The 16,006-nt window shown below is 44.5% G+C and overlaps 1 protein-coding gene across 1 annotated transcript in view; it reads left to right on the top strand.

Annotated features, from left to right (window-relative positions):
• The window catches only part of Pi4ka (phosphatidylinositol 4-kinase alpha), a 126,116-nt gene that overhangs the window by 47,505 nt on the left and 62,605 nt on the right, over positions 1-16,006 (top strand). The window contains exons 12-19 of the mRNA XM_085832403.1: positions 28-128; positions 744-873; positions 2,644-2,776; positions 3,849-3,944; positions 4,544-4,727; positions 5,937-6,040; positions 7,888-8,056; positions 10,442-10,492. Of these exons, the coding sequence (XP_085688529.1) occupies positions 28-128; positions 744-873; positions 2,644-2,776; positions 3,849-3,944; positions 4,544-4,727; positions 5,937-6,040; positions 7,888-8,056; positions 10,442-10,492 (968 nt within the window). The remainder of the gene's footprint in view (positions 1-27; positions 129-743; positions 874-2,643; positions 2,777-3,848; positions 3,945-4,543; positions 4,728-5,936; positions 6,041-7,887; positions 8,057-10,441; positions 10,493-16,006) is intronic.

Genomic DNA, 16,006 nt, shown 5'->3' with positions numbered 1-16,006 from the left:
TCATTTGTATCTGCTTCTGATCTTAAGGTGCAGAAAACCTTTGCATCAAGCTGTCTGAAAAGCTGCAGTCCAAGACGTCCAGCAAGGTCATCATTGCCCATTTGCCCTTGCTGATCTGCTGCCTACAGGTCAGTCTCGATGATACTTGAGACACTCACTTCCCAATCACAGGGTGCCCTTTACCTGACTGTTTCTCAGGCTGTAATTGATTCTCCAGTATCAAACAAGAGACAAGTTCTCCTTTAAAAAGTCTGAGTAGAGCTTACTGTGAACTAAGCATAAGCTACTCCATATAGGGCAAGTGGTATCCAAGAGCTATGTGCCTTAAAGAGGACCTAGGGTCCTCCTTGATATGAGACAGCCTTGCATCCAATCAAGGCCAGCAGGTGAGTTGTTGACACACACCACAGGGCCTCACAGAAAGATGCCCTTGTTATAGTGCTTAGTTCTGTGTGGCTAAGGCTCACTCCCTGTCATAGATCCATTGACTCCACACATGCCATTGCTTAACAGCCTACTTTGTGTGTATATGTCTATGTGTGGTAATATATACACACACATATACATACACACATACATATGTATGTATGTATGTATGTATTGCCTTGATTGGTGAAGAATCAGCACCATGATTTCTTGGGACATTTTAGTGAGACTTGGACATCAGAAGGGTTAAGCATCCCAGGGCCTTGTAGGCAGTCCTTTCCAGACAGTATGATGACTTGATGTTGTGTTTCACACAGGGTCTGGGCCGCCTGTGTGAAAGGTTCCCGGTGGTGGTCCACTCAGTGACGCCATCTTTGAGAGACTTTCTGGTAATTCCATCCCCAGTGCTGGTGAAGCTCTATAAGTACCACAGTCAGTACCACACAGGTAACAGCTCTCATCTTCTGCATTCAGGGCGTCTGTGTCCTTGAGAAAGGGTTGGTAACTGTTTGAGTTCTATGCCTGCACTGGTCTGCGCCCATTCCTCCTCGTCTACGTCTTTTCCTTCTGTCTTTATCTACAGATCCCCCACTCCTGAGGTTTCAGGCCTTCCTCTGCCTCCCACTGAAGGCCCCTTGTAATCTTGTGTTTTGTTTTTGTTTTGTTGGTTTGGTTTGGTTTTGGAATTTTCTCTTGAGAAAGTAACTGGCAGCTTACATGCCTCAGACTGAGCTAGGAGTTTCAGATGCACTGCCACATAAGAGGACACAGGCTGCCCGCAGAGCTTCTCATATAATAGTAATTAGCTTCCTGGGCATGAGGCACTAATGTAGTTAATGTTGTGCATAGGTACATTGACATCTTTCCCCTTCAGATGAGGAAATACAAATTCAGCTATCAGAAAACTTCCCCTGGTCCTTACAGTAAAGACATACAGACTCAGAAAACAAAAACCCTCTTGATTTATAATTGTGATATTTCCTAGCTTAGAGAACCATTTTTTGAATCAGTCATTATAACTTAGTTAATGAATAGTGTAGATATTTAAGGTTGGACTTCATATCTCCCAGGCTTCTGTCAAATGTACCACTACCTAAAACCACACACACTTTTGCCTGATCTGTGCACACTGCATAGTGTAGCTCCCACAAAAGGGCTGTGCCTTGCTGCGTGTCAGAGCTGCATTCATGTGCACATTTGTCAGATATTATTGTTGTTGTTGTTTGACACAGGGTCTCTCTACATAACTCTGGCTGTCCTGGGACTTGGTATGTAGACCAAGCTGGCCTCAAATTTACAGAGATCTACTTGCCTCTGCCTCTCGAGTCCTGGGATTAAAGATGAGCCCTGGATTTGTTCTGTTTTAAAATGGTTCATTAAGAAATTGCTGAGTTACCAGTTAATACTTTATAACCCAAATGTCCCTAAATAAACCTGTTCCTTCACCCTTCCTGTTGGTCTGGGGCTCTTGATTCTAAAATGGTCAGTTAGCCTGAAATGGTGGTGCATGTCTTTAAGGAGGCAAGCCTGGTCCTACATAGTAAGCTCCAAGTAGACAAGGGAGGGAGGGAGGGAGGGAAAGGAAGGGAAGGGAAGGGAAGGGAAGGGAAGGGAAGGGAAGGGAAGGGAAGGGAAGGGAAGGGAAGGGAAGGGAAGGGAAGGGAAGGGAGGAAGGAGAGAAAGAAAGAAAAGAAAAAGTGTGGGTAAGATATATGGTCAGATAGTTTTGAGTCCTTGCTTCTGCAAGCTGAAGCTGACTAGCTTGTTATCTTAGTTGTACACAAAGAAGGCAAAGAAAGTGAATGCTGGGGGGCTGGAGAGATGGCTCAGCGGTTAAGAGCACACCACTGCTCTTCCGAAGGTCCGAAGTTCAAATCCCAGCAACCACATGGTGGCTCACAACCATCCATAATGAGATCTGATTCCCTATTCTGGGGTGTCTGAAGACAGCTACAGTGTACTTACATATAATAAAAATAAATAAATCTTTAAAAAAAAAAAGAAGGCCGGGCGTGGTGGCGCACGCCTTTAATCCCAGCACTCGGGAGGCAGAGGCAGGCGGATTTCTGAGTTCGAGGCCAGCCTGGTCTACAAAGTGAGCTCCAGGACAGCCAGAGCTATAAAGAGAAACCCTGTCTCGAAAAACCAAAAAAAAAAAAAAAAAAAAAAAAGAAAGTGAATGCTGAATCAGACACAAGTTTGAACTTTTACTTTTAGTTGCTGGCAGTGATATAAAAATTAGTGTCACCAATGAGCATTCCGAGTCAACTCTGAATGTCTTGCCGGGCAAGAAGAACCAGCCATCCATGTATGAGCAGCTCCGAGACATCGCCATTGACAACATCTGCAGGTGGGCTTAGTTGAAGAAAGCCTCTGGGGGCGTCTGGGGGTGGGGCGGGGGCACGGGCTTGATATAAAAGGAGTGGATTTATCCTCTATTTAAAGCTTGTTTCTATTTATTGTATATTTATAAAAAGAGGAGTTTTTTTTTTTAAATAAAGCTTTCTTTTTCTTGGCTAGAAAAAAAATTAGTAATATATTAAAAAGGATAGCTGGGCATGGTGGCGCACACCTTTAATCCCAGCACTTGGGAGGCAGAGGCAGGTGAATTTCTGAGTTTGAGGCCAGCCTGGTCTACAGAGTAAGTTCCAGGGCAGCCAGGGCTACACAGAGAAACCCTGTCTCAAAAAAAAAAAAAAAAAAGATTGATCCATAACCCACCTTCCAAAGTAACTTGTAATTATATTTTTTCTGTATAATATTTGATGTAAGTTAGAGGGTTTTGCTGTTGTTTTAAATAAAATTAAGTTTCTGTGCTGTGGAGGCTTGCTTCATGCTCTTGTTCTGATTTGTATCAAATTCTGGCTTCTCATTCTCAAAAAAGCAAATTGAGACAATAGCTCAACATGCCTTAAGAGCCAAATAAATGTGGCATGCAAGACACACCTGAGAAAGATTTTGTGGTTTTTAGGGGCTTTTACATTTCCCAATTCTCTCTATAACCCAAGCATTTCTCCTTGGTAGGGAGTAGGGTGTGCTTTGCATTTGTAAGGCCCTGGAGTTAATGGGAAAGACGTGGTATATAGTGTCCCTCAGCTGCTGGGACTCTTCTGTCCTTGCAGTCATTTGCTAGAGGAAGTGTGAAATTGGAACTAGCTAGGATACATATTATCCTGGAAGAAGCTGTTCCTTCCAAACAGGCAAAGTGATTTAAGTTACTGTTTCCAGAAGAAATATTATCAAGTGGGCAAATCTGCTGTAAACTTCCAAATGCATTCTTTGGAATGCCTTCATGCAGATTTGTGGAGTAAGAACTTCAGAACTGCTATTTAAAATGTAGAGCTCAGCAGGGAGCAAAGCAAGCCGAAGTCAAAGGGTAACCATCTTCACACTTGGTGTCCTGTGGGTCCTCTGCTGCACAGGTGCCTGAAGGCCGGCCTCACCGTGGACCCTGTCATCGTGGAGGCCTTCCTGGCCAGCCTCTCCAACCGGCTCTACATTTCCCAGGAGAGTGACAAGTAGGTGTCTGTATTTGGGAATTAGACTCTTGTGCATTGCTTGCCACTGTGTGTGTGTACGCCTCTTCCCTGTTCACAGTGTAGCCATGCATTGGGTCTGCTGAGGGTTTGGGGTCAGTCTTGGATGGCAGTGCTGAAGTCTTGGTCTCTGTCTCTGAATGTGGCTCCATCAGAGGAGTGCTTCTTCCTGGAAGAAGAGTGAGAGATCCACTCTTTGCATTTTGTTTTACCACTGCTGGCCTCAGAGCTTTTATTTTATTTTATTTTATTTTATTTTATTTCATTTCATTTTCACTTTTGGGGTTTTTTGGTTTTGTTTGATTTTTTTTGCTTATTGTTTATGCTGAGACAGGGTTTCTCTGAGTAGCACAAGCTGTCCTGGAACAAACTCTATAGACCAGGCTGGCCTTGAACTCAGATCCACCTGCCTCTGCCTCCTGCCTCTGTGTCCTGAGTGCTGGAATTAAAGGCCTGTGCTATCACCTTGGACTCTCTCAGCTTTTTTTATATTTTTGGTTGTGAGCCTAGCCTTTAATGGCTGAGCCATCTCTTTGGCCCTCAGAGATTTTCTTAAACATCTCTTTTCTTCCCTCCTATAGGGATGCTCACTTGATTCCTGACCATACCATCCGTGCCTTGGGACACATTGCAGTAGCTCTGAGGGACACCCCAAAGGTCATGGAGCCAATTCTGCAGATCCTGCAGCAGAAATTTTGCCAGCCCCCCTCACCCCTTGATGTGCTCATCATCGACCAGCTGGGCTGCCTGGTTATCACTGGAAATGTAAGGAAGAGCCCCGCAGTAAAGCCGGAGCTGGAAACCTTTGATTATAAGGAGTATAAAATTGCACTATTCACATACCTTGAAAATGACCTAAATTCTCATAATGATTTCAACCCTGTATGGTGAGAATAATGTAATCAGTGGTTTTATGGGTCTTAGGAAAAGAAATGCCCACTAATTTCTTATCAGTATAGCTACCATAAAATAAGGGCTAAATGAGAACTACTTCTTTTTTACTTTTGATTTGGGGTTTTCTTAGAGCTATAGGCATGGATCCTTAGCCAAAGTGTGACACATGCCTGTTGTCCCAGCATCTGAGAAGTAGAGGCCAAAGGATTAGAAGTTCAAACCCATTCTTTGCTATATATAAGACTCTATCTAAAAAAACAAACCCATAGGGCTGCAAATGTTGCTTAGAGGTTAGAAGCACATACTGCCCTTGTATAAGGCCCAAGGTCAGTTCTAAGCTCCCACATCAGGTGAGCCAGGACCTCCTATGGCTTCAGCTCTGGGAGGTCTGATGCTGTCTTTCTCGCTTCTGAGGGAACGTGTACTCACATGTACATACTCCCGTGCAGACACCCACATAACCATGTAATTCAGAATAGAATCTTAAAGCCAGACTTGGTGGTGTGCACCTTTAATCCCAGCACTTGGTAGGCAGAGGCAGGCAGATCTCTGAGTTTGAGGCCAGCCAGGGCTACACAGAGAAACTCTGTCTCAAAAAAAAAAAAAAAAAAAAAAAGTCTTAAAACAATAAAATAAAGAGGCCAGGCATGATGTGCACACCTTTAATCCAGCACTTGGGAACCAGAAGCAGAAGGATGTCTGTGAGTCCAAAGCCAGTCTGCTCTATATGGTGAGTTCTAGGTCAGCCAGGGCTTCATCACAAGACCCTGTATATAAATTAGTCAATCAATAAAGTAAACATGGCTGACAAAGATAGTTTAATAGGTAAAGAGACTTGCTGACAAGCCTGATGACTTGAGTTGGGCCCCCAAACCTGAGTGATGGAAAGCAGTTCCCACAAGTGTTCCTCTGACTGCCAGGACACTTAAACACACACACCTGCGTGTGTGTCCTGCATGTGTGCCCTTCACAGTTTCTTTGGTAATCAGATTCCAGAGCTTTCTCTCTGGGTGATGACAAGAAAGCCCTTTTTTGTCTAGGAGTGGCCTCTTGGTGACAGTATCTCTTTTTCTCTTCCAGCAATACATTTATCAGGAAGTGTGGAATCTCTTCCAGCAAATCAGTGTAAAGGCCAGCTCAGTTGTGTATTCGGCCACCAAAGACTATAAAGACCATGGCTACCGGTAATTCTTCTGTGCCTCATTGCTTTAGATCTTGACAGCATGTAACGCTGAGGGAATTTTGTCTGTGTTTCTCTTCTTACAGAAGCACCATATGCTATAAATCAATGTACATATAAGGTGACATGGGAAAATTCACACGTGGCAGCAGTTCATTCCTAAACTCTGCTCTCCTCCCCTCCATGCCATACAGACCCATAATGCACATTTAGGTGACCTGCTTCTTATACTTAAGCAACATGCCAACTACACCTGAAATATGTCCCTTTATGTTGTTTTAAACAGCTATGTGGTACCACATTGCATAGCTGTGTCAAGACTGTCACCAGTCCCTAGTTTGGTTATTTGGTAGTTTTCTAGTTTCCATACTATAAGGTGTTGCCTTGAGAAACCAGAGTAATAGCTGTTTAAAAACAATATAAGTCTGCTTTTCTTATGTTAGATTTTCAGAAGCAGGATTTATTTGGTGGTTGGGGATTCAGTGCAAAGCAATTGTAACAAGTACAGGGCCCTAGGTTTAGTTCTTAGCACTTAAAAAAAAAGCATGGGTGTGAACAGAGTTGGGGAAGGCAGTCAACGTTTGGGGGGCCTGAGAGAATAGACATATCTTTGAGCATTCTGTATTTATATAAAGCCTGACCAGTTGTCCTTGACAGACTGAGAGATACATCCTGACTTTACCTGGAATGCCTTGAGGAAGAGCCATGTCTCTTCATGTTTGAGGGATCTCACATGTTAGGTCAGCAGAAGAGGGAGAAAGAGGGAAGAAATGAGATTGGTGGAGAAAGAAATGGCCCTTTATTGGCACTGCTGTTCTTGGTCATCAGGCTCCTCTGTTTTTGATTATTAAATACCAGTTTCCTCTAAGATCATCCACATGTTAGTTCAGTGGGAAGCAGTGCAGCTGCCTGGCCTCTGTAAATGCTGAGCCTACCTGTGCCTCAGAGCACATCTGCCAAAGAGCACATCTCCAGTTGTATGAGGGAATAGGAAGGCACACTGGATCTGTGGCAGCCTGATCACCTTGAATGTGCCTAACTCAGTTGGTCTCCATTAAGCTAAGCAGGCATGGGCCTGCTTACTGCTTTGGTAGGGGAATGTATATATGAAATTTCTTGACCAGTGTGAGCTCCTGGCATTGTTGTACAGGTGCCTCTTAAATCTGAAGTTTCCACATCTGTAGATTTAACCACTGATGGGTCGTAAATGCTGAAACAAAAACATGCATCTATAGTGTTCATGGACAGACCTCAACATTCTCAAAACAATAAAATATTTTTTCAAGGCTGAGAGAGGTGATACATACTATGATATCAGCACTTAGGAAGTTGAGACAAGAGAATTGTGAGAGTTAGAGGCCAGCCTGAGCCCCATAGTAGGTTCCAAACTACCCTGTGCTACACAGTGAAAACCTACCTTTAAAAAACAAACAAACAAACAAACAAACAAAAAATAAGCCATGTGGCGATGGCAAGGTGGACCTCTGAATTCCAGGACAGCCAGGACTACACAGAGAAACCTGTCTTGAAGAGACATCAGTCCAGGGTTGCAGGGAGCACTCGGGAGAAGCTGATCACCAGGTGAAATAGTGCTTGAGTTCCATGTGATTTGAGGGAGAAAAACAGCTCAAGCAGAACATTCTGGAACAGTAATTCCACATTCAGATATTCAGTAGGCTTTTAGCATTCAGAGGACAGTCCTTCGTCAAGAGGCCATAGTCATGTGTTCGCTGTCAGTGTCTGTGGAAGTTCCTCGTGCATGGTGAGGCAGGCCAGTGTTTCTCCCTGCAGCTCTTTCCCGGGCATTGCTGAGGGTCGGGCAGTGAGTGTGACTTTGTTTCTTTTCTTTAGGCACTGCTCCCTAGCAGTGATCAATGCCCTGGCCAACATTGCAGCCAACATTCAGGAGGAGCATCTTGTGGACGAGCTGTTGATGAACCTGCTGGAACTGTTTGTGCAGCTGGGGCTGGAGGGGAAAAGAGCCAGTGAGAGGGCCAGTGAAAAGGGGCCTGCCCTGAAGGTAGGAAGGGAGGTGCATTTCGAGGAACTACCTTGGTTGAAATATGGTGCTTTCTTTGTTAAATTATTTAAGTTTTAAATGTATTCTGTTTTTGGTTCTTGGACTCAAACCAAGATTTCACATATGTAGCACACTGACTCACAACCTCCACCTTTAATCCCAGCACTTGGTAGGCAGAGACAGGCAGATGGTATAAGAAAAAGGGAAGGGGTTTCACCAAGGATGCTGGTTAGGGAAGAAGATGGCTTCCTCACAACATTGAATCTGGCTTGTATCAGCCTAGGCGACATCAAAACAGCGGGCATAGGTTTCTCCATGGACAGCTCTCCCTGGGTTGCTCATCAGGAAGCAGGTGTTAGATGCCCGTCATTGGAACATAAGGGATGCCAGCTTTTTTTTTTTTTCTTTTTTTTTTTTTAATTAATTTATTTATTTATTACATGTAAGTACACTGTAGCTGTCTTCAGACATACCAGAAGAGGGAGTCAGATCTTGTTACGGATGGTTGTGAGCCACCATGTGGTTGCTGGGATTTGAACTAAGGACCTTTGGAAGAGCAGTCGGGTGCTCTTACCTGCTGAGCCATCTCACCAGCCCGGGATGCCAGCTTTTATCTGAAATCACACGGTCATACAAAGGCAGATCCACAGGTACAAACAGAATGCTACCTTTTAAATGCTCAAGTTGATTATTTGGGGTTGTTTTAAAGACAGGGGATCCCCCTTACCACATCATTTCTCCATTAATACTGAGCCCTCTCCCACATTTCCAGTTTTATGCTTACATTATTTTCCCTCTTGCCTTTTCCAGTTGCTCTCCACCACTGTGCTCAGTTATGTCACAGGTCAGACTCAGCCCACTTAACATAAGGAACCAGGCTTTGCAGGCTCCAGACCGTTGCTGTTACAACAGCTCAGTTCTTCTGTAGTAGCTGACAGCAGCTGTAGCCAGTGTGCAAAAGACAGTTAATGGTTAGGATTTGGCCCATGGGCTTAAGTGTCCCTCCTGGCTGTTGTTCCAGGTGAGGAATTAAGCAAATAAGAGAACATCTCTCTTTATGAGAGGCATTGTGGGAGTATAGAACAGGGCAGCTCGGGGCTGGTGAGATGGCTCAGTGGGTAAGAGCACCCGACTGCTCTTCCGAAGGTCCAGAGTTCAAATCCCAGCAACCACATGGTGGCTCACAACCATCCGTAACGAGATCTGGCGCCCTCTTCTGGAGTGTCTGAAGACAGCAACAGTGAACTTACATATAATAAATAAATAAATCTTTAAAAAAAAAAAAAGAACAGGGCAGCTTAGCAAGGAGCACTTTGAAATCAGGCTAGTCAGGAATGCCTTACAGAGGAATGTCTGAGTTGACATCTCCATGGAGTCCTTCCTGTGAAGGTCTTGAACAAGGAGTAGCTGATGTAAAAACCAGAAAAAACAAAAAACCTGCTTAAGACTTTGTCCATAATTCCTCCTTGTTCTTCTGGACCCTACCAATGGTTATCTGCTGATCAGTTTATCAAGCCTCCCAGGATAGTGACTTTCTCAGTTCTCAGGAGAGACTGTCCCCTACAGTCAGCAGAGGCTTAAGTGTCATGGTGATGGGGGTAAAGTGCTGGTGGTAAAGGGGGTTCTAAACACCTGAGGCCGTGGTGTCAGTGTATCCGGAACCTTCTCTCTCACGAGAGGTAGGCACCAGTACCCAGTTGAGCTACTGGGACCTGTGGCCACTCCTATCTGCTTCCTCTTGCCACACATTTTTATAGAATTGCAAGATTCCTGGAATTTAATGTTTATTCAGAGGCAAGAAGAGCACTACCAGGATTCCCTTCTCTCTTAAATACAAAGGTGGGATCCTGTTCTTTGTAATTACTGTTGATCAGCCAAGTATTCACTGAGGGAGGGACTTCTGGAGTGAGGGGAAGCATAGAAGATGCTAACTCATAACCACTCATGAGTCCAAAATGTGATGGCACATTTCTTTAATCCTAGCTCTCAGGAGATAGAGTGGATTTCTATGAGTGCAAAGCTAGCCTGCTCTATATAGCAAGTTCTAGGACAGCTAGGGCCACACAGTAAGACCCTGTTTCCAAAAAAAAAAAAAAGTTAAACTAAGGCTAAACCAAGGTAGAGAGAGGTTTCCTTGACATAGCTATGCGGAGTCAACAGTACACATGCCGTCGGGATTTCCTCAGCTCCCACGGGTGTTTGTTGAAGTTTAGCTGCATTTGGGGGCCCCACTAGAAAACATAACAAGTTATTAAAATTAAATAAGATGAGCGTCTTTATTCTCCTGTGTATAAGTCTCGTTATTTTTCTGTATAATTCTGTTGCAGTTTTTATTTGTTAATAAGAGAAATGTTTTGCCAGTGATATATTTGGTTTTTCCCCTAGGCTTCCAGCAGTGCAGGAAATTTGGGTGTGCTCATTCCTGTAATAGCTGTGGTGAGTATTTATCTGTCAGAGAACTTAAGTCTCAGCTACTCATGTTTGCACAGAATCCTTATAAAAATGCTTTTCTAAAATCCCAGTAATTCAGCCAGCCAAAATGATGCTCACCTTTAATCCAGTACTCAAGAGGCAGAGGCAGGTTGATCTGTGAGTTTGAGGCCAGCCTGGTCTACAAAGTGAGTTCCAGGACAGCTAGATCTGTGTAGTGAGATCCTGTCTCAAACAAACAAACAAACAAACAACAAAAATAAATAAGAGAATGGGATCCCAGGACTGTATAGATACAGTTGTTTCAGTTACAGTGACTTTCAGAGACAGCCATAGTGATACTGTTTCTTCATGCCTTGCCCAGCCTTCCTCAGTAGTTCCTCAGCAGACTTCAGTTCCCTTCTTGCATGGTGCCTAGGCCTGGCCCAGCTCTCATCCTCTGTTGTCATCCCCAGTATTAGAGTCTTTGACGGGTACCTTGCCTGGCCTCGTTTGGTGGCTTTCTCCTGCAGACAGTGGGGCTGCAGCCCTGTCTGTGGTCCAGTGGATGCAAGGTCTGCTTCCTGATGCAGCCCACTATGCTAGAGAGCCCATGTTCCTGATGCAGCCCACTATGCTAGAGAGCCCATGTTCCTGATGCAGCACACCATGCTAGAGAGCCCATGTTCCAGATGCAGCACACTATGCTAGAGAGCCCATGTTCTTGATGCAGCCCACTATGCTAGAGAGCCCATGTTCCTGATGCAGCACACTATGCTGGAGAGCCCATGTTCCTGATGCAGCACACTGTGCTAGAGAGCCCATGTTCCGGATGCAGCACACTATGCTAGAGAGCCCATGTTCCTGATGCAGCACACCATGCTAGAGAGCCCATGTTCCTGATGCAGCACACTATGCTAGAGAGCCCATGTTCCGGATGCAGCACACCATGCTAGAGAGCCCATGTTCCTGATGCAGCACACTATGCTAGAGAGCCCATGTTCCGGATGCAGCACACCATGCTAGAGAGCCCATGTTCCTGATGCAGCACACTATGCTAGAGAGCCCATGTTCCGGATGCAGCACACCATGCTAGAGAGCCCATGTTCCGGATGCAGCACACCATGCTAGAGAGCCCATGTTCCTGATGCAGCACACTATGCTAGAGAGCCCATGTTCCGGATGCAGCACACTATGCTAGAGAGCCCATGTTCGTCCTGTCCTGTTTTATGCTGTGTCTACTGCTCTGTAAAACATTTTTTTAAAATAATAGACATAGGTCTCACTGTGTAGCTTTGGTTTCCCTAAACTCAATATATAGACCAGGCTGGTCTCTAACTCACAGAGATTCACCTGCCCATGTCTCTTGAGTGCAGGGATTAAAGGTGTGTGTCACTACACTTAGTCTTTTAAAATAACTTCTGTGAAGCTTTCCCCCCATTCTTAGTCATTCCCAGCATCAGTCCTGAGGACCCTGTGTTCTCATATTTCTATCCCTCCCATTCTCTGCTCACCCCTTGCCTAACAGTTCAGGCCTTGAAAGTGTTCTCAGCAGAGTTGACCTGCCTGCGGGGCTGGGTGTCGTAAGGACAGAAGGTTAGACAGACAAGTGGAGGGTGTGTGTGTGTGTGTGTGTGTGTGTGTGTGTGTGAGAGAGAGAGAGAGAGAGAGAGAGAGAGAGACAGAGATGACAGAAAGAGGGGCAGGAAGGAGACTGACTGACCAGCTCAGTTTTGTTGTATAGCCAGGGTTAGTAGTCTAGAACAGTCTCTGTCTCTCTCTCTGTCTCTTTCTCTTTTAACTGCCAAGCTATCTCTTTCTCCATTTAGTTGTTTGTTTTTTTTTTCCCCACTTCGAGACAGGGTTACCATTTAGTTTTTTTTTTTTTTAATTAACTTTTTAAGGTATGGTAGTACACACCTTTAATCCCAGTATTTAGGAAGAAGAGACAGGCATATTTCTGTTAGTTCAAAGCCAGTTTGGTTGACATAGAGAGTTCCAGGCCATCCAGAGCTACAGAGTAAGATTCTGTCTCAAAATAAAATATAAAATAATAAAATTAATTTTAATTAATTAGTTAATTAATTTACATCCTGACCACAGTTTCCCCTCCCTTCCTTCCCAGGCCCTCCCCCCCCCCCACTCCTCCTCCCTTTCTCTTCAGAAAATGGAAGGCCTCCGTCGGATATCAGCCAGCAGTGGCTTGTTATGGTGCAATAATTGAGGCTAGTTGAGGCAGCTCAGTAGTGGGAAAAGTCCCAAAGGCAGGCAACAGAGTCAGCCCTACCCTGCTGTCAGAAGTCTCACATGAAAACCAAGCTACACAACAGTCACATATGTGCAGAGCGCCTAAGTCAGTCCCCTGCATGCTCTGGTTGGCAGCTTAGTCTCTGTGAGTCCTATGGACCCAGGTTAGTTGATTCTGTAGGTTTTCTTATGGTTTCCTACAATCCTTCCTCCCCCTCTTCCACAGGATTCCCCAAGTCTAGCCTAATGTTTGGCTGTGGGCCTCTGCATCAGTTTCTATCAGTTGCTAGGTGAAGCCTCTCTAATGATTGTTATCCTAGGCTCATGTCAGCAAATACAGCAGAATATCGTTAACAGTCAGGGGGGCGGGCTCCCTCTTGTTTGGTCTCAAGTTGGCTGGTCATTAGTTGGCCACTTCCTCAAGTCCTGCTCCATCTTTACCCCTACTCATCGTGTAGGCAGGACAATTGTAGGCTGAAGGTTTTGTGACTAGATTAGTATCCCAATTACTCCATTGGAAGTCTTGCCTAGTACAGGACATGACTGGTTTAGGCTTCACATAAAATTAATTTTTTAGATTAGCATACAAAGCAATGATTTTGGGAGCCGGGTGTGGTGGTGCATGCCTTTAATCTCAGCACTCGGGAGGCAGAGGCAAACTGATTTCTGAGTTCGAGGCCAGCCTGGTCTACAAAGTGAGTTCCAGGACAGCCAGGGCTAGACAGAGAAACCCTGTCTCGAAAAACCAACAAAACAAAACAACAACAAAGTAATGATTTTGATGGTGGCACCTTCATATGTATGTGTCATGCTCTGTTCTCATATGTCCCCTCAATGGCCTCCCTGCCTGTGAACTTTCAGGTGTGTCTGTTTGTGCTCACTTAGAGTGTATAAGTTCATTCAAGAAATATGCCAGAGATGTTTTGCTCTGTGAGACTGGCAGTGATAGTGAAGTTGCTTGGGAACACTCAGGCTTTAGGGTTCTAAAGGCCAAGGGTGAACTTGTAGCTATTTGTCCCTGTACAGGGTCACTATAGGCAATACTGTGATGAATGACATCTCAGAACAAACACTCCCCAAAATCAAAATCTTTGTTCTTTGTATGAATAGAGTGAATATTATTATTAGTTAAGAAAAAGATTTTAATGTAGATTTAAGCGTAGTACTGGGAGAAGAGGGACACACATAGCCAGGAAGCCAGGCACACACTTAATGGCAAAGGAACAGTTCTGCACACTCAGGGGTGGGTGGGGGATTCCCAGGATTATTGTATTTTTTAACAAAAGTTAATGATTATATTACAGGGGAGGAAACAAATATTTGACCTAGTTGCTCAACAGAGAGCCAAAGGATCATGGGCCTCTGCATTTGCTTTTTAGTGACCTCTTGTACCTTCTGAGAAAAACTGATTTCCAAAGGTGTGGGGGAGGAGGGTTGTTTTGGTTTGTTTTTAATATTTAGAATTTTGTACTTTTTATTGTTGTTTGTTTTGCTTCATTTTTCAAAGACAAAGATATTCTCTGTTTTGGACTGTTAATGATTCAAAAGGGCGGGTAGATTTGGGGCAGAAAGCTTGGTTCTTGTTCTTAATGCATCTCAGTAACCTGAAGCTAAAATGAGCTGCTGTGAAGCTGGGCCATGCACTCTGTGAGACTTCTTCCTGCTCAGGTAGCTGATCCTTATCTTCTAACTTTGTAGCTTATTTCTTCCTTGCTTTTGTTGCTAGATAGCCTAAGCATATTAAAGGTGTCTGACACTTAGACCTCGTCCACTCAGTTGTTAGGCTCATCCATAGCAGCTTATTGACCTGGGCCACTTCCCAGAAGTATTCTTATGTCCCACTCAGCACAGGTTTATCTCTGTCCCTGGTGGGTTTGTGGCCTTAGACAGGTTATAACCTTTTCTAGGTCATAGACATTTCTGTAAGCTTTAAACTTCTTTTCCATAGAAATACATCTGTGTTCACAATGTGTTCCATGAAAAACTATCCAGGACTTCTAAGTTAGGAACACATTGGTAGATATTTCTTAGATTAAAATAAATAAATACCTATCTCTTGCTGAACTGAGCCCCTGATCTAGAGCTTTTTCGGGCATTAAATCATCATAGCAACTCTGCAAGACTGCTATTGCTTTATCTCCATCATACAAATGAGGACAGCAAGATACAGAACCTACTCAACACGTCATGGCTACAAGGCATCCGGCTTGAGCCTAGGCAGCTCAGCTCAGAGCCTGTACTGTGAACTAATCCTCTACTGCTTTGAGAAATGGTAGGATAATGTCTTTAAGAGGGCATCGCAGGTATGCCAAGTAGATGTGAGTGAGTAGAAAGCATGGGGACCAGAGAGTCCTGTCCTGTGCAGGAGCCTAGAGAACCTGATCTGGCTGCAGCCTAGGCTAGCTGCAGCTGAGGTACAGAGTAGAAAAAGGGACACACAGCAAAGGGCTGAATATCTGGAATGATTTCACTATATAGTCCAGGCTCAACCAGTCCTCCTAACCTCAACCTCCAGAATAACTGAGATCACAGGGATATAACACATGCCCGTACAACTTTTTAGGGCACAGTTTTGAAATAACTACATTTAGGAATGTAAGAAACAAGAGAAATTACCAACACGATAAAATATATAGAGCAAACACCAGAAAAGAACACTGTTAAAACAATTTGAAGGGAGGAAAAAAATGGGGAAAAAGGTGATAGGTCGTCATCAGTATCAGGCTTCACCAGGAAGCTGGAAAGATGTAACAGGGAAGTCCTGCCTTGGTCCTGTACTGTCTTTTCCTAGCAGAGTGCTGGTGTAAGCAAAGTCAGCCAAGAGCACAGGCCCTGGAGCAGGACTGCCTGCCATTGGATCCAGGTCTTGCCCAATTACTGACTTTCTGACGATAGTGTGGTGACGATAGTGTGTACTTCCAAAACCAGTGGCAGCATACATACAGTGCTGTCTATATCTGCATTGCACTGGCAAGTAGCACACTCCTTTCAGATGTTCCCATTGCTAGTATTGCTTCATGTGGTCAGAGTCCTCTGTAACTAAGACTCCCTACAAGACCCTCAAGTATGAGGGCCAGCCAGTCTACCTAGCTTGGTAGGTTCAAGGCCAGCTTGATTTACCTAGCAAGTTCCAAAGCTACATAGTGAAACCCTTTCTTTAAAAGTGGGGTGGGGCTGGAGATATGGCTCAGGGGTTAAGAGCTCTTCCAGGGGGTCTGAGTTCAATTCCCAGCGCCCACATCAGGCAGCTTGCAATGGCCTGTAATTCAGCTCCAAGGGGATCTGACACTCTTG

This window comes from Mus caroli, unplaced genomic scaffold, assembly GCF_978045245.1.
Source record: "Mus caroli unplaced genomic scaffold, Mus_caroli_1 scaffold_17, whole genome shotgun sequence".
NCBI classification, from domain to species: Eukaryota; Metazoa; Chordata; class Mammalia; order Rodentia; family Muridae; genus Mus; species Mus caroli.
The sequence above is the reverse complement of the archived record's forward strand: the minus strand, read 5'-3'. Positions and strand labels throughout refer to the sequence as shown.